The sequence below is a fragment of the Anarhichas minor genome, unplaced genomic scaffold (genome assembly GCF_050575085.1).
Source record: "Anarhichas minor isolate MPS153535 unplaced genomic scaffold, ASM5057508v1 ptg000033l, whole genome shotgun sequence".
Taxonomy (NCBI): Eukaryota; Metazoa; Chordata; class Actinopteri; order Perciformes; family Anarhichadidae; genus Anarhichas; species Anarhichas minor.
Genome location: NW_027466479.1, coordinates 9,697,099 through 9,719,933, shown reverse-complemented (window position 1 = coordinate 9,719,933; position 22,835 = coordinate 9,697,099). Strand labels below are relative to the sequence as shown.

Genomic DNA, 22,835 nt, shown 5'->3' with positions numbered 1-22,835 from the left:
ATTTGGTCTTCGTCTTTAGAAAAGTCAGAAAAAACTCACAATGTAAACTCAAACAAAGAGGAGGAAGTAGAATTATGATTGAGAATGCATGCCCAAAATATGTAATGATTAAAGTTAGTTCTTTGGGGGAGAAAAAAAACAACTAAAACTCCTCCAGCATTTGTCTCTTGACTCCAGAGTTGCGTGTTTTCTTTTAAAGGATTAACAAACGTGACCCTCTAAATAGAGCATGCTGTATGTGACCACATCAATACAAGTGGTGATTCAGTTCACATAGTAACTGCTGCATCCTTCCATTCATCAGTTTATAAAACTTCTTCAATGAACAAGAGAAAAATGCAATCTGGTTTTTGATGTTTCCCCGAAATTCATTTTTTAAACAACTAATAATAGCAGTTCATATTCCGTTAAGAGAAGTTTTTATCTGGAAGAAAAACTATGTACTTTAATACATTGCATCAAAAAGTGGAAAAAGCTCTTTATAATTTTGTCACGTGACTAAATTGGCTTCAATTATACTGTAGCTGTAAGAAGCATGAGGTAATACAAAACATCCCCTTTTTGCTTTGAAAAGGACGGTGCATCACACTGCTACACTTCCTCTACCTATCTAATGCTTTCTACAGTCTTAATAACAATAATCACAAGTTCAAATGTAATCTTGTGTTCATAACAAGAGAGATTGTTTTTGATGCTCAAAGCAGACTCCCAAACAACCAGCATGCATAATCATTAGCTGTTTGACGGTGATTTTCGAAGCAACAATAATAAATCCACTGTTTCTTAAAGAATAACTTAGGAAATGACAAAATTCCAACAGGCCACGAGAGGATAGTGGGAGTGGTTGGAGATAAAAAAAAAAGAGGGAGGGAGGAAGGAAGGGAGGGAGGAAGGGAGGGAGGAAGGGTGTGGTGGTCTATAAAGCACCCTTTGCATCATTTTCCATCACTACAGCTCCTCTGACTTTTACGCTCCGGTCTCCTTAAATCTCTACAAATCAGCTTTGGTGAGTAGAAAATCTAAACAATATTATTTTGTTTGTTGTTTGATTTCATTTACTGACTTAAAGAAATGCACCAAAAACTTTTTCCAAGAGGATATTCTTTTGAACTCAACACATTTAATGTCAGTTGTGTTAAATGCAACTTCAAAGTTACCGAGTTACCAGCTCAGTGTGCATTCCGGGGTTTTGTTTTTTCCTTCATTTCTTGTGAAACAAATGTGGCAACAAACGCTGCTCGTTTAGCTCTGAGGCCAGTTATTTGGCAAACTTCAGCCTGGAATGTCCTTCCACTGATGCATTGTTCATTCAGAGGTTAGCGTCCAGCTTTCGAAATTTGCTTTGAAATTAAAAGCAAACAGAAATATGATATTCGTTTCGCTTGCACAATTCCCCTCTGTTCGCAAACCCTCTGCTGCCACAGTCTCCTCCGCTTGCCACACCCCAGAGAGGGAGCGACACCAGGTGAGTCAGAATGCGACCACAACCAAATCTCTTGTGTTCATGGAGTCAGTGGAAAAAAAAATCTTCTTTATGTTTGACTGAGTTACCCGCAGCAACTAAGCTGCTGCCACAACAATGTCCTGTGTCAGTCGGCAGAGAGTGTGCGTTACAGGCCGTTGACAGGGGGAAAGAAGAGTGGCTGGGCCCCGGTGGAAACCGTGGGTTTATTTTTATCCAGCTGCACGGAAAGCTCAGAGAAAAACACTGGCAGAGACAAAACCAATGATGTCAGCCACTGCCTGCTGCTCAAAACATCTTAATCAATAAATTAGTTTGCATTCCTTTATATATATATATATATATATATATTGTCTCAACAATTATAGTATATTAATAAATTAGCCAGTTAAACTGCAGTAGGAGTAAAAAGTAAACAAACAATTGGCCAACACTGGCGCAATAGTGAAGCAGACTTCATGAACTCAGATGTTTTCCCTTTTCTTCCCCTCCAAACCATTCCCACATGTTGTGGATATAAATGTTGTCCTTTGTTAACATCCCATTTTTGCCCACAATGCCATGTGATTCCTTATGAGGCGTGCCAGTAAAAGTTACCAGACCTAGACTCTGCCTCTAGATGGAGTCACAGCAGCATTAAATGAGAGCATCATGCTCAAGCAACTTCTTCAGTGAGTCACCTGAAGATATTTAAGGAAAAATACTAACCATCTGACCTGAACCCGTGCAACCATACCAATGCAGAGACATGAGGAACGATTCCATGTGTCAAAATGAACTCTTTATTCTTTCTGTCCCTTTAAAACCAGCAATCATCATGTCTGACACCCAGAAGGCTATGGCCCTCCTCATTGCCACCTTCGATAAATACGCCGGCAAGGAAGGGGACAAGAACACCCTGACTAAGGGAGAGCTGAAAGAGCTGCTTCAGAGTGAATTTGGGGATATGCTGGGGGTAAGTGACCTCTGGCCTCTCTACTGTAAATGGTGGTGCATTGTGTGGTGATGCATTGTGATTGGTAAATGCTTGTGGTAGAATGTGTACATCATCACAGCCTGTAGAACTCTCCGGTCGTGCACATGCCCAGTGACAATTTTCCACGCATTTGTCACCTGTAGAAAGCCTCTGACAAGAAGGCTCTGGACAGCCTCTTCAAGGGCCTGGACGCAAACCAGGACAACAGTGTGGACTTCAACGAGTTTACCAACTTGGTCAGCTGCATCACCGTGATGTGCCACGACCACTTCTCCAAAAAATAAGGATCCAAGCGCCACCTTGGGGCCAGCATAGAGAGCTGCCTTCCCGTGAAAGAGATCCCGTGACAGCTGTTCTGTTAAGGAGTAAATATTAACTCCAATTAACTAAATTAACATAAAGGCACAAAACATTATATTGTAACGCACAATGAAATAAACTTCTTACTTTGAAACACTTTGTCTGTGACTGTGTGGTGAGGGGAACAGCTCGATTAACTTCAGGAAAGGAGCAATACAACCGCAGGTTAAAACAGAAAGGGTGTCATTGATGTTGCTTATCGTATTTAGAGCTAGAAGTGTAAAGTCATAAGCAATAACACAATTCGATACAGTTTTCTGTTACGGCCTTACTAGGTCTGGTATATTGCAGTAGCTTATGGTGGATAATGGTTATTTATTAATCATTATTAAATGGCAAACTTTAGGTGTTGTTGTACAAGCTGACCTAATCATACCTAACCCATTTTAGTTCAAGTAACACAGTCTTGCTTTATGGTTTTAATATACTATTGTAACTTTACTTGAATATTTTGTTTTGTTATAGACTCCATTATACATATATGTGATGGCTTTCTTTTCTAAAAAGAGGTTAAACACGCAGAGCTGGCAATAAGTAATACAAATAAATCAAATATGATGTGTCGGGCCAGCACCTCATGGGTCCTGGGTTCAAATCTGACCTGGCAGGCATGGGGCTTTTCTACATGGAGGTCTGCATGTTTTCCTGTGTGTGACTCTCATGTGAGTGCCCCAGTTCCACTGCGCACAGCCACAAGACATGCAGGTCAGATGAACTGTCAATTTATAGGTGTGACTGTGAATGCAGTTGTCTGTATGTGTTAGCCCTGTGAGGGACTGGCGACCTGACTTGTTTACCCAGCCTCTGCATGTCAGCAGGGGCTGCCTTGATGAGAGGCCGTAGCGTGGGGATGGATGGATGAATGGGATGTATATGGATTATCACATGGGTTGATGCAGGAATGCTTTAACATGATGAACAAATGAATACTTTTATTTGCAGTACATCAGTACATTTTTTGTTTTCTAGTTTTCTAGCAAAATGAATACGAGCTTCAAATCAAGTATTTTCAATGGTAGCATTGGTATTGTTACTTCTTTTTTTTAAATGTCCATTGCTGATTTTCTTTTACTGTACACTTTTGTCCTTGCAGCTTCTTCAATCAACATCAATGTTTTGGACTGTAGTCCAGGATCACTATCGGTGATGTGTGTCACTGAAGCACTGTGAAGCCTTAACCCCAATATTATTTTAACGCCGTGCATTTTGGTAATAATGACTAGCCATGTGCCTTGAGGACTGACAACCTGCATTCTTCCATTCCTAACAAACACAGCAGCTGGTGACTTCACAGATGACTTCTCCCTCTCTGTTTTAAAGTTTGTAATCAGCACCTGTACCCTGTACAGCACATGATTGCCTGTCCCAATCATATGGATTACTCAAGATCATTTGAGAAGAAGCAAAATGATATCAGTGTTTGTGTCTGTGTCACAAGGCAGCAAATCAGGGAGTGGGAAATTAAAAATGAGAGGGGTGAGAGAGAGAGAGAGAGAGAGAGAGAGAGAGAGAGAGAGAGAGAGAGAGAGAGAGAGAGAGAGAGAGAGAGAGAGAGAGAGATTTCAAAAATAAAACAACATGAAGTTGAAAAGAGCCATATATAGGTGGATTACATATTATCTATAGTCTCCCTGAGAGAGTTCAATCAAAAAATGAAAGTTAAAAACAAGTTACTTCTAAAAAAAAAAATCTTCTTACAATATATAAAATAAATCAATAAATCGTGTCTTCCTATGTTGTTTTTTTTGTTCATTTATTGTCAATTGAATAACTTCGCATTGAAAAGATCAACAGACCAGACTTTGGGTGACGCCTCCGGCCAGTCACGTTGTGAGGCCGTGTCTCGTGACGCTGCTGAGGGGCGGGTTATCAGGACTGTGGTGCTAACGTTTACTGAGGGACAGAGCTCGAGTGTTGTTTTGAATTTACGATAAGACACCGATCGGAAGGGGGCTAGGGCCTATGGATAAGATGGCGGATGTAGAAGACGATGAAACTCAGTCTGCTCCCCCTTCGGCATCCCGTAACGGTCCGGTTGTCGGTTCGTCTGCGGACACCGCGGGCCAGAACATAGCCAGCATTACGGTTACGTCAGGTCCACGGATGGTGAGGATAGTCAAGTCGGAGTCCGGCTACGGGTTCAACGTTCGCGGTCAAGTTAGCGAAGGAGGACAGCTCCGGAGCATCAACGGAGAGCTGTACGCTCCTCTTCAGCATGTCAGCGCTGTTTTACCCGGAGGAGCGGCAGACCGAGCTGGGATAGCAAAGGGTGACAGGATCCTGGAAGTGTAAGTTCAGCCTCTATCTGTTCAACATGGCCAGGTAACGTTAGTTAGCAAGTGAGGCTAGCTACCTAATTTAGCCCGTGTTGATCCAAAGCATGCGTTAATATGAGCTATCATCAAGGTATAACGCTACGTCACATGTCTGTTATGACTGCACACGTAATGTAAGCCGTTTACCAAGCTAACTAGTTATTTGTCCAGGTTATGTGTTAACGTAACTAAACACTTGGTGTTGTAGCTAAAGCTAACGCTGGAGAGTTATCCAGAAAGCTAACCGTCTTACATAAGTTGGACAACAGGCTGTGCATGTTGATTAGCTGTAGCTAGCTAGCTAGCCAGGTAGCTAACGTATTTGTTGTTGGCTCACTTTGCGCAGTGACTGCTTCAGCGTGGTGGTAATGACGGGAATCGAATGACAATCTTGTTGAGGTTGTATTGTCATGTCCATAATAGCGTGGAGGTGTGTTTTAACCCTGTCCGGACACAGTGGATGGCAGTGTTGTCACGCACGATTCAATATCAAATGTTCAGTGTGCACGCATCTTGTCTTGAATATAAACACAACTGGCATGATGCTTACATGGGACAGTTCTAGTCTTTTGTTTTGACCCTTTATTTCAATAAGTGCACGTGATTGGCGTTAATGTACATGACTCGAAAATGCTAATGAACTGTTAATAGTAAATAATTATGTACAATTATGACAGGTATGTGAATCTTAGAAGTATATATATATATATATATATGTGTGTGTGTGTGTGTGTGTGTGTGTGTGTGTGTGGCCTATAAGCTGTAACATCAGGATTTGAACATGTTCATGTATTACTGTGACTGGGTCACAGGTTAAACTTCGACAAAGGGAGAAGAGGAACAGAAAAGAAGGATCTACATCTACTTGCTGAGGCACCAAAAGAGTTTCACTCAGCCTTTGTTTTCTTCATGTTTACTGCTACAGCTCTCTCTGGTCATGTGACTATACCAGTGCTTATCATGTGACTTATTAACCAGCTTGATCACTTCGGAGAAACTCGTAAGAATCCTCCAGTTAGTTATGTCCAATGTCAGCATCTTACTAGTTTTATGAACAATTAAGGGTAACAATGCTCCACCACCGCTGGTGATAACCGGCTAACTTTAGCTATTTCCTGACTTCACTTAGTAAACTTTACTGTGTATAGTTTGTGCAGAATCAGATTTTTCAGAGTCACCTTTATAAAGCAGATAATATTCTCATCAAGTTTTGATTATTGATTCTCACAATTTAAAAAAGAATGATTTATCTTATAGTTAAATCTTTTATTCAGAGAATATACCCAATATCTTTTAAAATAATATGAAGACTTGCTTTGCTCAAGTTCATGTTCACTTTTTTTCTGCTTTAGGCCATTGTAAATTGTTACAGGAATGCGTCAAGGTTCCATTCTTTCATAGACTAAATATTTCATTCAAACATATTAACTACACATTCACTTAGCCTAATTCACATTCATCCAACCCTCTTTGTAGCTGATCAGCTAGTGTGACACCTTTCTGGCAGACATTGCTTTGCTGCTGTTGTGTCTAATAAGAGGATGATGGGATCAGATTAGTGTTGAGACCAAAACTTCTCCTTTTATCTTTATCTTTTTGGTCGCCTCCTACTCCTTTGCTGTCTAGTTGAACAACTCTGAGGAATCCTGTCATGTCATTTTCTATTCCCATTCCTTCCATTGTTGACTATTTTTAACTACGCCCTCTTTATCCGTTAGACTTATTCCCACTTTGATCCACGATGCTCGACAGATAAACATTTATAAGCAACAAGAGAGGCATGGCATATGGTGGACAGACCAGTGATTGGACTCTTGCATGCTCCATCCTCTCCTGTGTCTGCCCCGCTGTTTCTCTTAGGACGATTAGCAGAGACACCTGATGCTGGGGCCATCTGGCCTCAGCAAAGCCAAGAAGGGAGGTGTCTCACAGCACCAAAGGAAAGAGAGACATCAGACCTGACCTGGTTACTCAGCACTCCCACCATTGTGTTTATCAATGGAGGACAAAATGCGCTGACATTACCACACACCGTGATTAGTAAAACAAGCAGGATGCATATTTGCAGCTCTAACAGAAGGACACTTTCATTGCAGATCTGCACCGTATCATTTATTGTTAATATATTTATAAATGCAATACGGACCTTATTGTGTGGATCGGTTATTGTGACACACATGACTAATCATTAGAAGTTCAGCGTTTGCACTATTAGTTGCATTCATTCAGTCAAAGCGGGCCGACAACTGAGTCTTCAGTGCCACAGCTATTCGTGGCCTCGTGTTAACTTTACATACAAATTGTTACCTGCTGCATTTCAAATGAGTTTTAAAAAACTGGTGGGAAAAGAGGGTTTTTAAAACTTATTGTCAACTTTACTTCTGTCTCTCCCTTCCTCCTCCCTCCACCTTTCTCTTGCTCTTACTTTCCCTCCAGTAATGGGGTGAGTGTGGAAGGTGCCACCCACAAGCAGGTGGTGGACCTCATCCGTGCAGGGGAGAAGGAGCTGGTTCTGGCTGTGCTGTCGGTTCCTGCTCAGGAGGCAGATGGCTTGGAAGGAGGAGATGAAGTCCAACTTAACTATGACTACAGTGACAAGCAGGCAGTGCCCATTTCCATTCCCACGTACAAACATGTAGAGCAGCACTCTGAGAGGTTTGTGGTGAGTACCAATCTGACACACAACTTTTACAACCTCTTGCGGCTGCCCCTCAAATTTAGATTGTTAAAAATGGTATTGAAAACCACTTGTTCTGTCCTGTCTTTGTCTCAATGACCGTAGGTGTACAACGTGTACATGTCAGGTAGACAGCTGTGCTCAAAGCGCTACCGGGAGTTTGCCATCCTGCACCAGAACCTCAAGAGGGAGTATTCTAACTTCAACTTCCCAAAGCTTCCTGGTAAATGGCCCTTCTCCCTGTCCGAACAGCAGCTGGATGCTCGCCGTAGAGGCCTGGAGGAATATCTCGAGCGAGGTAGGCTCATATGGAAGGTCACTGGCACGTAAACCCAATTGTTTGCTGATTTTCAATGATTGTCTCTTACCAATCCACATGTTGTTTAAGAAGAATTACAGCTTGATTTTCCATGGTTGAAGTATAAGTACGATGAGCTATTCAGCCCCATCAGAGTCCATAATAGTCCTACGAAGGAATGATTGAATGTGTACATGCAGAAATCATGTAGTTAGGATATAAAATAGTTCTGGCTGAGAAAAATAAAACAAAGCATGTTTATTTGATTTACTTTGACCTCCCCCTCTTTCTCTCCACCTGCTTCTGTATTTGTCTCTAGTTTGCTCTGTGCGGGTCGTCGGGGAGAGTGACATCATGCAGGAGTTTCTCTCTGAATCAGATGAGGTATGCATCTTATTTATTATTGTTCTGACATGGACTGTAATAGATTTGGCTTTTGCTATTTCTGTGTGAATTTTGATTCTGAGCTTTGAAACGTTGTTTGTCTTGTGAGGAAGAGGATCTGCACAGTGCCACGTTTATCCATCAACCTCCTTTTTAGTCTTTTAGTGCAAAAAGAAGTAGGCTATTTTCCATAAACAAGCATCAGTAGTCAAGTTTAATTCCTTCAAAGTAGCTGTCTGCCATCATGTCTGCCAGCATGGAGTTTAAATGTGAGACCCAAAACAATTTAACAGTTAATTGCATTGCCTTTCTAGTGTTGAATGAATGACAGCATCAGAGACAAATGCAATAGCACTTAAAGAAGCATAAATAGGAGGAGCAGGACCAAAACTGATAGTAGTTCTGGTTTAGTTGTGTCTTCTTTGCTTATTTTTTTTATAGTTCTGATGTAAATGAAGCATTCACCAGTAATTCAGAACAAACGCACACTCAAACAAGCAGGCACGCACCCTTGTTAAGCCAGCTCTACAGCTGTTCTCATTACGTGTTGCTTCGCTGTGCAGAACTACAATGGAGTGACAGACGTAGAGCTGCGGATAGCCCTGCCAGACAAGACCACCATCTCTGTCAGAGTACGCAAGAACAGCACCACAGATCAGGTGTACCAGGTAAGATCACATGACATCTGCTGGGAGGATGCTGTCATACACTGATATCGTACAGTATATTGCCCCGTTGTTTTTGGACATCTGAATTTGTCTCTGGATTCAGTTCTTAGCTAGAATTATGACACTGAGAATTGCTAAATTAAATCATATCTACTGGTAAATACATGATATTCCTTATGTGTAGAACATGCATTCATAGTGAAAGGACAAATAACAGACACACTTTATAAAAGATCAACTTTCATGGTGCAATAAAAAGTCTCAAACATTGTTTTTCTGACATACGTGACTGTATCGTCCTTTCTGTAGGCGTTAGTGATGAAGGTTGGAATGGACAGCATAATGGCGAGCTACTTTGCCCTTTTTGAAGTCATCAACCACTCCTTTGGTAAGAACCGTGTGTGTATTGACATTGTATGGAAATTCACAGAGCATTGTTTTTCTCTTGTTTGATTCTAAAAGCCTTGCTTGGGTGACTTATCACATGAGTTTTCTAAATAAAGACCTGTACCATTCCACTGGTTATTTGAATGCATTGGGCCTAAGGGTATGCACAGTTTTGGACAGCAAGGGCAGGTAATGTTGCACAGGAGGCCAGAATGAATTATTTTCTAGTGACTGAACGGACAACCCTCCCCCTCTCCTTTCTATTATTTGTTGCAGTGCGGAAGCTGGTTCCTAATGAGTTTCCCCACAAGCTTTATGTGCAGAACTACACATCAGCAGTGCCGGGGACGTGCTTGGCGCTCCGCAAATGGTTGTTCAGCTTCCAGGAGGAGGAGTTGCTGAGAGACAACCCGCTGGCGCTGCACTACTGCTTCCACCAGGTGACAACAATAATTTAACCCCACTTGCCACGGACGTCAGGGAACGTGGCTCAAACTGTGTTCTTCTGGGCTTTTCTTCTCAAGAGTTCATATACTCCTCTCTGAGTTGAAGCTGTTCAAACATGTTTTTTTACATGGATTATTTCTGGTATAATAACTGTATTTCTCTCCTCTTTTACTCTAAACCACTTAAACTGGTTTTAAAATCATCCGGTTCAGTCTAGTTCATTATTCCCACAGTGAAAATGTTTTTTTACCGTGGCTTTTGAATATATCTGCATTCAGTGTAAACACACGCACACAGGTTCACTCATGTAGATCAATGCGTACTTGTTATTTTATCCAGCTTTCCTAGACATTAAACACAATCTGATTATATAGTATCTTGCAGTCTAGGCTTTGAAATGCCACCACTCATGTCCTTAATCAGGACCAGAGAACCATAATAATCTAGTATAAGTATAACGTGTGAACGGAAATAATCCTCGAATGGAAATGCACAAAAACAACAGCAGCAGCAGTCTACAAGCTGTCCGCTGACTAATAAAGGTCACTGCCTGAAGCGTTTTAGGCAGGCGAGGTTCAGCAGTGACCCATAACAGCAGTTTCTGCTTTAAAGTCAGCCGACGAGTTTAAACTTGTTGTTAAGCTCTGTTTAGCTGATCTTAAGGCAGCTGCATGAATCACTACGAACACGACCCCCTTTCACAATGATCGTTGGTAATGTAGAAATATTGATTACAGCCACTTTAAGATGTACACATAAGTAACTGCTGTCATTGATTGAACGTGGTTACTTGAGGCATAATGTCCTTCTGCTCAATGTTTTTAATAGGATAATCATTTTTGTGCAGTGACCTTACATAATACCCGTCTGTCCTAGGCATTGGAAGATGTGAAGAAGGGATTCATAAAAACAGAGGACAAATCCTACCAGCTGCAGAAACTGGCAGAGCAGCGCAAGATGGCCACGGTCAGTGCTACAGACCACTCTTTGTTCGGGGAGGGGATTGGGATGACTACACTTTTTGCCTGCTGACCAGAGCCATCACCAAAACGTTACCAAATAGAAATGGACAGAGAAGTCAGAAACCCTTTTACTTCTGTGGTTTAAACGGAGATAGAGCCATTGAGTTAAATATCGATGTTTGTTGAACATTAACCGAACTGTGGCACGTGAGAGTCTGAAGGCTTCTGTGTGCGAGTCTAACTACAGTCATTGCTATGCAGCCACCCAGCACAACATTTCCAAATGTTAGGCGGTGTCTTAAATCAGGAATGTTCACGCAGATAAGAACATTTGCTTCATCCGGATCAACTAGACGGAGAAACCTAAATATTTAGAAATCGTACACCCTTACTCGTATCTCGGAAAAGGTCAGTATCTGCATGAAAGAAGCACAGGACTCTGAATGTGGCCATATCACAAAGTAGTGGAATAGAAATAGAGATTGTTGCAGGTTGCTGTTACTCAGCATTACTGCGTTATTCTTTCTGTTACAAACCTAAGAAAGTCCTACTTATAGGTAATTGTACTAAGGAGAGAGAAGTAAACCTCATCTTGTTTAGATTGCTACAGCCTGGTTAATTATAGGATTAGTGACGGATGTGTTTGCTCTGTAATACTCTGGTAGTACCTGAGTCTGCTGCGGACATGTGAGGGCTACAACGAGGTGGCCTTCCCCCACTGCTCCTGTGACTCCCGGAGGAAAGGACATGTCATCACAGCGATCAGCATCCATCACTTCAAGCTGCACGCTTGTACCGAGGACGGCACGCTGGAGGTGAGCGTTTGTTTTTGCTGGTTTGATATAAAAGTACAGCACAAGTACATCACTTTTTAGGGCAACACAGTATGTGAAAATAGAGCTTCTTACATTATTGTATAAAACAATTTGGGCTATAACGTGTATAATAAAGTACAATCCTGTATTTTCCTAAATGGATTTCCCAGATAGTGAATTGTGAAGCAAAGCAAATGTTGAGCTTAACATGTAAATGTCTGTCTGTGCACAGAGCTTACCTGCTGTGAACTCTCTCCCACAGAACCAGGTGATCGCCTTTGAGTGGGCGGAGATGCAGCGTTGGGACACTGACGAGGAGGGGATGGCTTTCTGCTTTGAATACGCCAGAGGAGAGAAGAAGCCTCGCTGGGTCAAGATCTTCACTCCATATGTAAGTCACCACGTGTATTTGCAGGTTGTTGTGTTCTTTGTTGTTTGGCTGTAGTCAAAAGAAAAGCTAGCTGGACTGAAATTCTTTCACCAATTCTACCAATAAGAATATCGACCAACCGACGGCCGGAAGGGGTCAATCCTACTTTGTTTGAATTTGCCGTTTTAGAGTGACATATGTTTTTTTTAAAGAACAAGTTCTAATTGGTTTGATAGTCAACACACTTTCCTTCAGATGCAATAATAACGGTAATAAAAAGCAAAACCTTGTCGCTGTGACTTTGCAGGCTGATTGTGGTGTATAAGAAGGCTCGCTTGACATTCTCTGTTTTTTTCTCTCCCAGTTTAACTACATGCACGAGTGCTTTGAGCGGGTCTTCTGTGAGCTGAAGTGGAGGAAACAGGTAAGGACCACTCCTTTCCTCTTTCCTTGGGGGAAGCGCATGACTCCGTGCCAAGTTTGATATTCTAAACATGGCTTATGTCTTACGTTTTTCTTTACAAATACAAAAAGATTTCACATTTCTTGTGCATTGATTTTTTTTTTGCTATCAGGTTGAGGAAGAGGCATCTGACAAAGACAACAAAAACTGCAGTAACAATGGTAAGCAGCAAGTATCTTTTTTTTGTCCTAAATACAACAGCGTTTGTAACACGCGTGATAAAACACAGCACCGACACTGAATGGTAAGAGACTTTATCTAGGGCAAATTATAAAGAAATATGTATTCAGGTGTGGTACTGAGTGTCACCCATCAAGCATCATGAATTATGCAAAGGACCCTGACAAAAAATAAAAGGGCAAGGGCAGGGAGAGGGGTTTAAGTATGCTACCTTCTTCTTTTTTATGTGTAATAAAGGCAAAAATATATGTGCACGTTTTCCTAGTTAATAAGTAACTTATGTTCAGTGACATTGAACCACACTTGGCCCTAAAAAGGTACTTTCAGATACGCTTGTGTTTCATTGTCTCTCTTGTGCAGCAGCTCTTATTGCATTATAAGGAACCGCACATAGTCGAGGAAAGTACGAAGCAGAGAGAAGGCTGCGTTTCATGGCCAACTCACTTCACAGTGTACTTAACTAAGGAGAGAGTAAATTCTGCTCCAGTGCTATCCGATCACTGTAAGAAGTGTTCAGATTAGATACATGCAAAAGACACGTGACTCGCTATCAGGGCCATCTCCAAGAGACCCACACAGTAGAAGGAAGTTGAAACTATTTGTTCCATGTGAGACAGCACAAGACCAGCAATACAGGAATGTGGAAAAGCAGCTTGAGGCTGAGTCAGCAACCTCTTGGAGATACAGGAACAGAGATTATGTCAGCTGAGGACTCAGAAAATGAGATGGCCGATGCCGTCTATATATTAGACGAAGGCTTCAGCGCGCCACAAAGGCACTTGTTGAATCACTTATAATCAAGCAGTCGGAATTCAGAGAATGTTCTTAGTGACGGTGCTGAGAAACTGACCGCTGTGTGTTGTGCTGTGGCAGCATGTTCATAAGTCACGTGGCATTCGGAGAAAGAAAGAAAGAAAAGCCCGTCATTCAGACTTGTTCCCTGAATCGTCTCTCTGTGTTCCAGAGTATCTGCCTCCTCTGGAGACGCAGCAGAAGGGATGGCGCCACCTAGGGGGAGAGATCGCAACTTCCTAAAAAGAAAATCATCTGTCATCACACGGAACTAGAACTGGTCCACTTGCATCATCACAGCCACCCCAGAGAGCGCCCATCGACAAACACAGAACCGAGTGGAAGACTCGAGGCGATCCACGCCCCCCCCCCCCCCCTGAAAAACAAACCGGAAGTGCACCGGAAATGGAATCGCCAGACTTTACCGACCCCCAGGGATGCACACACCGCAAGAAGAGCGATGCAGGATAAATCAACAAAAGCCAACTTCCATGTCATTCACTAGATCTCCATAGCGTGTCTGTTGTTTTCCTCCATGCATCTGCCCTGTGATGTGTGGCAGGACACCGGTCGAGATGTAACACACGCAGACGTGTGCAGCGCGTGGACCGGTCCGGGGTCACCACAGCGCTGCAAAGGGAGCTCTGCGATGAACCGCCGCTTGGCGCGAGAGCCAACACGTGAGATAGAATTGTCCGACGCGACGGGCTCAGCTGCAAAGCGTTCAGCCTGGCCCTCGTCTGCTGAACTGAGCTGATGAGAATACGACTGGAGACAAACAGGAAAATGGGGGTTTTCAGTTCTTTAAATGTTAGAAAGAAAGAAAGCAAAATCCTGCTTTACACGGATGATGGACAACAACGCAAACATGTTTTCTATCTGTAAGGTCGGACGTATTCTGTCTTTGTCAAAACAAACATAGTCGACACAAATGTAACTGAAAAAGGATGTCGGGGGATGTTTCATAATTGTGTGTATCTTACTTCTGATAAAATATAGATTAATATAAGAGCTATACAAAAACATTGTTTCCTGATCTAACACAACGAAACACTTACTGGATCGCATTCAGCGCTGCTCTAACAAATTTAAGTTGTTCCCCTTTTGTTCCGGTCTAACCCACGCGACCCACAGAACCACGTCTGTTGTCTGCCGCTGGTGTCGGTTTGTGTGTTCGTCCCCCTCGCAAGTGTTTCAATGTGGTGATTTTTTTGCAGAGCTCGTAAGTCGAGAGGAAGAGGTGTTCTCCGTCTCTGTGCAGGGAGGAACTCTTGAACAAAAAGTTGACGGGCCAAGCGTTTTTGAAACGGCACACGGTGTGACTGACTGATCGTGAGTATAGAGACGGGACAAGAGAGGTATTTCTGTTGAGTTGCAGTTTTCTGAACAGGCAGCAGAGAGCAGCAGAGTGCAAGACGTGTTTAGTCGTCGGCTTTGAGGAAAGAAATTGAAATTCTCAGCTTCTTACAGAGCGATCCCTCCGGCTCTGTAACCTACCCAAAAGTATCACTCCTCTTCAGGTTGTCCAATAACCATGTCAGGAAGACAGAGTGTGTGTGTGTGTGTGTGTGTGTGTGTGTGTGTGTGTCTAGAGTAGATGGTGCATACAGTTGTGTGACTGCAACTGGCATACATAGCAATGCAGGCAGCTGCCTGCCTCCTACTGCACCTACATTGGTACAGTATTAGTTGTGTGTATTTGCACATGACACATGATTACATGACAATTTACACCGATTTTTTTGTGTGTGTTTTTAGAGCAACACGTTTTTCTCTTTGTAGATTTTCAGTTTGAAACATTTTTGTCTCACTTTAAGTGTAGAAAGCAGGTTTACACGCCGGCGAGAAAAATACCTTCTGAAAGGAGACGATGTGTGTAAATGTATTGATTTCCTCTTGAATGCAATAGAGTTTTGTTCATCCCACTAATGGCGAGTAGTTTATTGCGGCTTATTAATTACTGACTCATTCTTAAGCTTCACTCGCTGTCTGGCAGCGACCAAAAACCTGAAACCAAGAGTAACGTTGGTTTGTTTTTTATTCACACCGACTTAGAGCACAAGTTCTGCTTTACTCAAAATATATATATATATATATATATCTACACACACACACACACACATACATATATACAGTTATTTACAGTTGAGCTTAGTTTTCGGTTCAATAGAATGGTTAATTCATGCCTAGGTTTAGTCCTGATTTGCGTGCGGCGGGTTACCTTGGAGCATGCGTGTTGGTGTGCGCTCGTCCTCTGTGTTTATCATTGACATTGCTGATAAGCTCTTCGGCTCTGGTTGGACGTGTCTGATGAGCTGTTGGTGTGAGAGCCAGCAAATGAAGATGGGATTTTGTACCCGCACGACAGCAGAGACGCCAGACAGATGGAGACAAATGGGAGGCGTCTCCTGTTGTCTACTTAAACATTCACAGGCGCTCACGTGCACAGAACACACACACACACACACATACACACACACACACATCCATCCCTGTTTCCATGTTTACTCTGTTTGTGGTTTGACAAAACTGTAACATTACAAGAGATTTAGTTATTTGTCATCCTGTTGCCTCTATGGACAGGCTTTTGTTATACAACAGCCTAAAGCAATACATGCGTGTGTTTTACACACACACACACACACACCACGGATAGCTGGATTGTGAAAAACTCTGCAATGTGCAGATTGCTGGACGGTCATTTTGACAGCCAGAGTAATAGCCAATTTAGAGATGGATGACATAAGAATTGGAGCTGTTCAACCATGATGGTTCTTTATAAGATGTAGAGGGAGAGGTGTGTGTGTGTGTGTGTGTGTGTGTGTGTGTGTGTGTGTGTGTGTGTGTGTGTGTGTGTGTGTGTGTGTGTGTGTGTGTGTGTGTGTGTGTGTGTGTGTGTGTGTGTGTGTGTGTGTGTGTGTGTGTGTGTGTGTGTGTGTGTGTGTGTGTGTGTGTGTACGTGTACTCTCTCCAGGTTGGTCTCCCGTCAGCCAAGGGGGATGTGGTTGCCGTGGCAGCACCACGTTGGCTCTCTGTTGGTTTGATTCCCGTCAGTCAAATGACTCACTCCCCCAATATTGTATTCAAAGCAGTGTGTTTTTTTGTGTTTGATGTTTGTTCTCTGTCCCCGTGACTCATGCTGCTGTGAATAGGCTTTTAGAAAGCTGCTGTTTTTTTTTTCTTTCTCTCTCTATATATTTTTTGTGTTTTTCGGGTCGTCTTGTCTGCGCCAGCTGCCGTCTTCCGCTCCGTCTCAGTCACAGGCAGGTGCGCGTACCGTCAGTTGTTGTGCGTTTCTGCCGTCGGTGAGATAAATGTCATTGTAGCGTGTGTTTAGGTGAACGCAGAGAGATGACGGGAATGTTAAGATGGTCGGCCCGTGTTTGTTCGTCCGTGCTGTGAGCTACCTGTGTTGGTGTTTGAGAGGCTGGACAGCCTCGGCTTGTCAGGGAATGATTATTTACAAAAAGAGGATTAAATTCCACACAGGACTTAACAGATGAAAGAGTGCTTGATGGTACAGCAAACAGGGTGGCAGTAGAATAAAAAAAAAAAAAAAAAAAACTCAGGCTCAGGAAGTTTGTGTTCATCACGACCGCCACTGAAACGCTCGTCTCGATGATGCTGTTGCTATAGTAACGCATCAGTTTTTGGAATCTCGTGCCAAATCGGCGCTGACTTCCATCACTTCATTCAGTGGCAGATGTTGTGCAAGATGTTTTACCGTTGGCTCGAATTCTACAGCATTTCAGAGTCCAGTGTTGGAAGTGGCCGCTCGGTCTCTTCCCTTCTGACGCCGTTGGTTCGTCAGAACCGCTACGTCGTCTCATCGTCGTCGTCGTCGTCATCATCGGCGCTTTTGTGTAGACGCGACGTTCCTCGACCTCTGGAACACACAATCCGGCTCGGAGGGCATTAGCTGCTGGTTCCTCCATTTCAGCTGACTGGTCCTCCCTATGACGAACGTGAAGGGTGGATGTACGTGCAGTTTTAAGAAGTGTTAGCCTCTGTGATATTGATTTCTGCTCATTGCTTTGAAACACGGGGCTGTTTTCATGGCAAGTAGGCAGTGACATTAATTAAAGACCTACGCCGTGTTCGTCTGTCTTCAGCTTAACCTGTAAATAGTTGTTTTTTTGAAAAGAAAAAGAGAATATCTCTTGGACAAAATGCACTCTTGTTTCTCCAACTCAAAACTTTTATTTATTTTAGCAGACATTCTAAAGATTGGGGAAATGAAAGTGTACACAGCTAGAGCCACCGTTGATGGTTAGTTTTGTGCGTGGGGAACGGCTGTACGGAGTATAGCTCACTACGAACTGTTTAAAAGAGTAGGCAGCGTCTAAAAACACCATCAATTAACACCTGATGCAGAAGTTGGCTACTAAATGGAGAGTTTTATATCTTAAAAACAACAACACATGAAGGTTTACTAACCAATATAAGAAAAAGGAAAAAAAAGGTTTGAAAATGTTGTGTAGAGTAATAAATTGTAACAATATTTTAAATAAAGTTATATATTGGGAACAAATGCTGACGGTCTGAATTTATTTAATCCCTCCATGACATAACATGTACGTGGACTCGGTGTCTTTATGGTGTTAGTAGTCTGAATCATCTTCCAGCTGGTAAACGATGGAGCTCTCAGGTTGTGGTTATCAATGTACTGAGTCTCTTCCTTTCCAGCGAGACGTGACCAATGTCAACACTGTCGTCCTATAAAGACATAAAGCAACAGCAGTGCTCATCTGAGACCAATTCACTACTTGAAGGGGGGGAAAGAAGAGGAGGAGGAGGTGTGCACCTAACAAGCTTTTAATGTATTTATATTTCAATTGGTCTAAAATGTTACAGCCATGCTGAACAAATTGCTTTTAATGAGTGCTCCTTTTGTGAGCTGCCAAGCAAGGAGATAGCAAAGTGTTGAGGTTTATTTATTTTTTATACCGCCTCGCGTTTGGTGAGATAAGTAGTTTGTGCCTGAGTGGGAGGCATTTATGCAAATGTGGTTCATATTGAGTCGCTGGTCGTAAAAGTTTCAGAGCTAAATAGTTTGTCACAGAATGTCTGAGGTAAAGCTAATGTGACAGCCATTTCTTTTGTATTTCTCAACACTTGTTATACAGCCGTGCTCGGCCTGCTGGAGGAGAAGTGACACGGGACAGATGTGGCACGGAACAGATGTGACGGTTTGCTGGCAGGAAACATTTCCCTTATGCACATTTCTGTAGCTTAAAGGGGTTTACGATGAATAGAAATGCAGAGTGCCACTACTTTTTGTGAGCTTAACCGAATGATGGAACAGACCAAAGAGACTGTTCTTGATTTAATTTATGGACAGCAGTGCTTTGCAGCAGTGCTTATCTTCCCTAGTATACCATCCACTCTTCCATTTAATAAAAAGCACTTTTTCTTCCTGAAAACAGCCCCAGGTCTGCAGGAAAGGGAGTAGTGCTGTGCAGTACATAAGGGGTCCCGTGGCAGGGGGCACGGCCGCTAATAAAAGGTCCACAGGCACCTTATTCTGGCCGAGCAACGGGAAAGGTGACATTTTGACGGTCGCATGCTGCACAGGTCTTTATGGCGCTCACTGTGCTCAACAGGAGCCGAAGCAGTCCAAGAGGAGGTAGGTAGCGAGGTGAGGCATTATTCAAACCAAAAATCCAGAGCCTGTTAATGCACCCAGTGGAGCCAAGCCTATGAAATGTTGTGTGCATCGGCACTGCTGAGGTGGAAATACTCATCTCATTAGTGCTGTCTCACATGGGCACTATGTGCTGACTGCAGGCTGCCACCCTGACGCTACCACCTGCCCTCACTTCACATTTCTCTTACGTCCAACTCGGAGAGAATCTAGAATTTAAACTCTCTTGTGTGCATACTCGGTATTTATCAGGTGTGACTATTTGAGGTGAACGAACAGTTTTTATTGTACTGATTTGATGATTTGCAGGTCAAAGAAATGTCAAGACGTCTACGTTAAAGCTAAAACAGAGGATGTACAATCCCTTGAGTACAAATTTGAAGTACTTGACATATACTTTCAACTTTGTGCTTCTTCTTCAAACTGACTTCAACAGTAAAACACCGCAAATTAATAGTTTTAATTATGATACTAATAACACATGCAAATAGTAGTTTTGTAAAAAGTCGAGTGGAATTAGGAGCTGCTTCACATTGAAATGTAGCCATTTATATGAACCTGTACCAAATCAATCCTCACTAACAGCTTGTAGTGTACTAAGTGATTCTTAATGAACAGTCTAAATAAAGTGAGAGCAGAGAATTAAGACCCAATAAGAAAACCTTTTTTTTTTTTTTTTTTAACAGTCGACTGATTTTAACTGTCGGGCTGCAATAATGTCCTCCGGCTTGTGGTCACACCTGAGGGGAAATGTGTTGAGTCCACTTAACGTCCACTTGTGTTGAGGCTCCAGTGGAAACGGTGTGTGTGGGACTCTCTCCCACATTCTCAGTTTAACTCAGAAGCAGCTGTGGTGGTCCTGAGCCGTTTGGTTTATTCTTTGTCCGTCTTTCGTGTCTGCTTCTCAGAATAGAAGGATGGATCTGAAATCTCCAATAACGTTATATAACAAAAACAACTCGCATAATTATGTAATGTGTAATTAAAAGGCACAACAGCTTCAAATCCAGACTCCTAACACCCTTCGTGCAGAGACGTCCTGGATTATCCCCGTTTGTTTTTCCTCATTTTAGCAAAGCCAATTGAGTTGCAGTGAATTGCAACATTCTCCTGAGAGGGGCAACTAAGGACAAGTTAGTTGCATAAGATATGAATATGTGCATCAAACTTCAGTAGCGTCTCATGAAATTTAAATGCGATTTTATGCTTCTTCCAGTGCTGTGGGTTGCATCGAATTCTAACACATTTTCATCAGGTATGCTTCACCTCAAGCAATTTCTGGGACATGCCTCTTTTCTTTCATATTTTGCTCACAGGCCTTTGATGTAATTTACTCTAGCGCTGTGATGGTGAAGGGTTGAAGAAATAATTACTGTCCGTTTAAAGCTGAGTGATGATTTTCAACCTGATTGCAGATCCATCACACGAAATTAAAAGTATAAAGAGCTGATTAACCATGACATTCATTTTTCCCCTCATTCTGATCATTGGAATTAAGCACCGTTTAAAGGGACACTCAACCTATTTTACACCCAAGTTTACTCGTCACAAGGATTTTTCCTCAGCGTGAAACGGTTGTTATCTCGGCCTCCTTTATGTTTTGATCATTCTTGTTTTTTTTTTATCTGACTTTTGTGAGTCCCCGGACTTCATGAAAGTGAATATAGCTTCAAAGAAATGAATGAACAGATGAGACTTCGTTCATTATTCACGCCTGCAAGTGAAGTGAAACTTCATTGATTTCCTCGTGTTGGAAAGTGAGTAACATTCCTCAATAACTAAACGTGTGCCTTTGCCAATGCTGGCAGGTCCTCTGGGTAGAAATCAGTTGGAAGGAACTTCATGAGGTTATTTGTAGCTTTCCTTGGCATGTTGGGTGCATTATATCCTAATATCAGCAACCAGTCAAGTAATAAACCAGAGTGCTGCAGCCAGAACTACAGAGAGCAACCAGCCACTGTTGAATTATTGTTTAAGAGGTCTGTGCTCCTCTGGTCGGACACCTCGTGTCCACTTAACCTTGTGACTGCGGCGGCCCAGGCCGGTTATACGGCGGTCTGTAAAGTGAATGAATGTGGCTTGGCAGGATTAATCAAGCCTAACGACACATCTGTAGGTAGGCTCGGTGGTAGGCGTGAGCATCAATCACCGTCTGGAGCATCTCCCTCTCTTTCTTTCTTTCTCTCTCTCTCTCTCTCTCTCTCTCTCTCTCTCTCTCTCTCTCTCTCTCTCTCTTTCTCTCTCTCTCTCTCTGCTTCTCGTCAGCTGTATCGACCAGCGCTTTGGGCCCTTTGTAATTAAAAGGCATTGATCGGCATCAGCCGCAAGATGTCGGGGAGCTTTCATGCAGCAGAACACACTGGGACCCTTTAGAGAGAACAGGTGTGCACGCACATGGACACGGGTGCGTCTGAATATGTGTGCGATGAGTGTGTTGTGCAAATGTTTAATGTAGATTATGAATTAATGTGCTTTCTTGCCGTACGGGACGGCCCCGTGTAATATCTCTGGCTGTGTTTAGTCTTTGCTTAGGTTGATGTGTCGGAGTCTTTCTGGTTCATTTGTATGCTCTGCAGTGATTGCATCTTTTTAGCTTACATATCGCCACCTCATGTACACAGATGTAGAGCTGTGTGAGGCCGAATGGGGCCTCCAGTGAGGTTCAGTTGAATTACACATCTGGTAAAATATCTGAGGCCTGCGAGAAAGCTTTAGCGAGCTCTTATTAAATCAAAATTGTGGGGTGAGAAAAAACAACAACAACTGATTGATTCTACGCATACGCAGACCCTGAGGCTCATCTTTCCCATGGACACACACACACACACATTCTCACATTCTCACTCTTCTTTTATTCCATCTGAGTGAACACAGTAAATCTAAGTGCTGCTAGATTGCTAACGCTGCACATTCTTCGACCTCAGAGAGGAGAGTCAGCCCGTCAAACAGAGGGGCCTTGGCTGAGCTGAATAAGGACCAGCACACTGCTATAAATACACCCTTGACTCTTTACTCAGTCTGGCACACTGACTGAGTGACACAGTGAGGGCCACACATCAACCCCACACAGCCCCCCGGCTTGATTGACATATAGCTGCATGAAAATGTGTCTCTAATTTCTGTTTATTTCTGTCGTGTATATTTTCCCTTGTAGTGTGATGTACTGCAGTGGCCTTTCGTTTGATGTCTGTGACTGAGTTATGCTTGTCTGAGCACCCATCTCCCCTGCCTCTGTCCCTCATAAATCTGATGAATTACCCGATATGCCCCCCCCCCCCCCCCTCCTCCATTTACCCTCCCCTCTTCTTCTCCCCATCTCATCCCTTCCCTCCCTCCTCTCTCCTTCCTGAACGAGTGATCAATTAAGGCCCTGTCCAGCTCTCACTGCGAGTCAGCACTTTCTCTCCTCCTCTTAGCCCCTCTCTCTCTCTCTCTCTGTCATTTTTCTCTTCTTTTTGGGTGTAGGGCCAGCCACTGTCAACAGAGAATGATAGGGAGCAGACCAAAGGTGGTAGAAAAAAGGGAGAATCCTTTATTTTCAGGATGAGAAATGTACAGATGTCAGGGTTTAGGTGTCAGTATGTGCTGGAAGGAAAACATCCTTCTACAAACCTCCCAGCAGGAAGTTTACTTTC

The 22,835-nt window shown here is 42.9% G+C and overlaps 2 protein-coding genes across 2 annotated transcripts; both read left to right on the top strand.

Annotated features, from left to right (window-relative positions):
• The first annotated feature begins 937 nt into the window (after positions 1-937).
• Positions 938-2,892, top strand: LOC142965398 (ictacalcin-like). The gene is made up of 3 exons (XM_076106321.1): positions 938-1,006; positions 2,272-2,417; positions 2,582-2,892. Exons 2-3 carry the CDS (start codon positions 2,280-2,282, stop codon positions 2,720-2,722), a joined length of 279 nt encoding a protein of 92 aa, XP_075962436.1. The 5' UTR covers positions 938-1,006; positions 2,272-2,279; the 3' UTR covers positions 2,723-2,892.
• Positions 2,893-4,682: 1,790 nt separating this feature from the next.
• snx27a (sorting nexin 27a) lies at positions 4,683-18,087 on the top strand. Its single transcript, XM_076105478.1, has 13 exons — positions 4,683-5,086; positions 7,550-7,775; positions 7,896-8,088; positions 8,408-8,472; positions 9,036-9,140; positions 9,450-9,528; positions 9,804-9,967; positions 10,851-10,940; positions 11,602-11,751; positions 12,014-12,142; positions 12,486-12,545; positions 12,697-12,745; positions 13,729-18,087. Exons 1-13 carry the CDS (start codon positions 4,761-4,763, stop codon positions 13,797-13,799), a joined length of 1,707 nt encoding a protein of 568 aa, XP_075961593.1. The 5' UTR covers positions 4,683-4,760; the 3' UTR covers positions 13,800-18,087.
• The last annotated feature ends 4,748 nt before the right edge of the window (positions 18,088-22,835 follow it).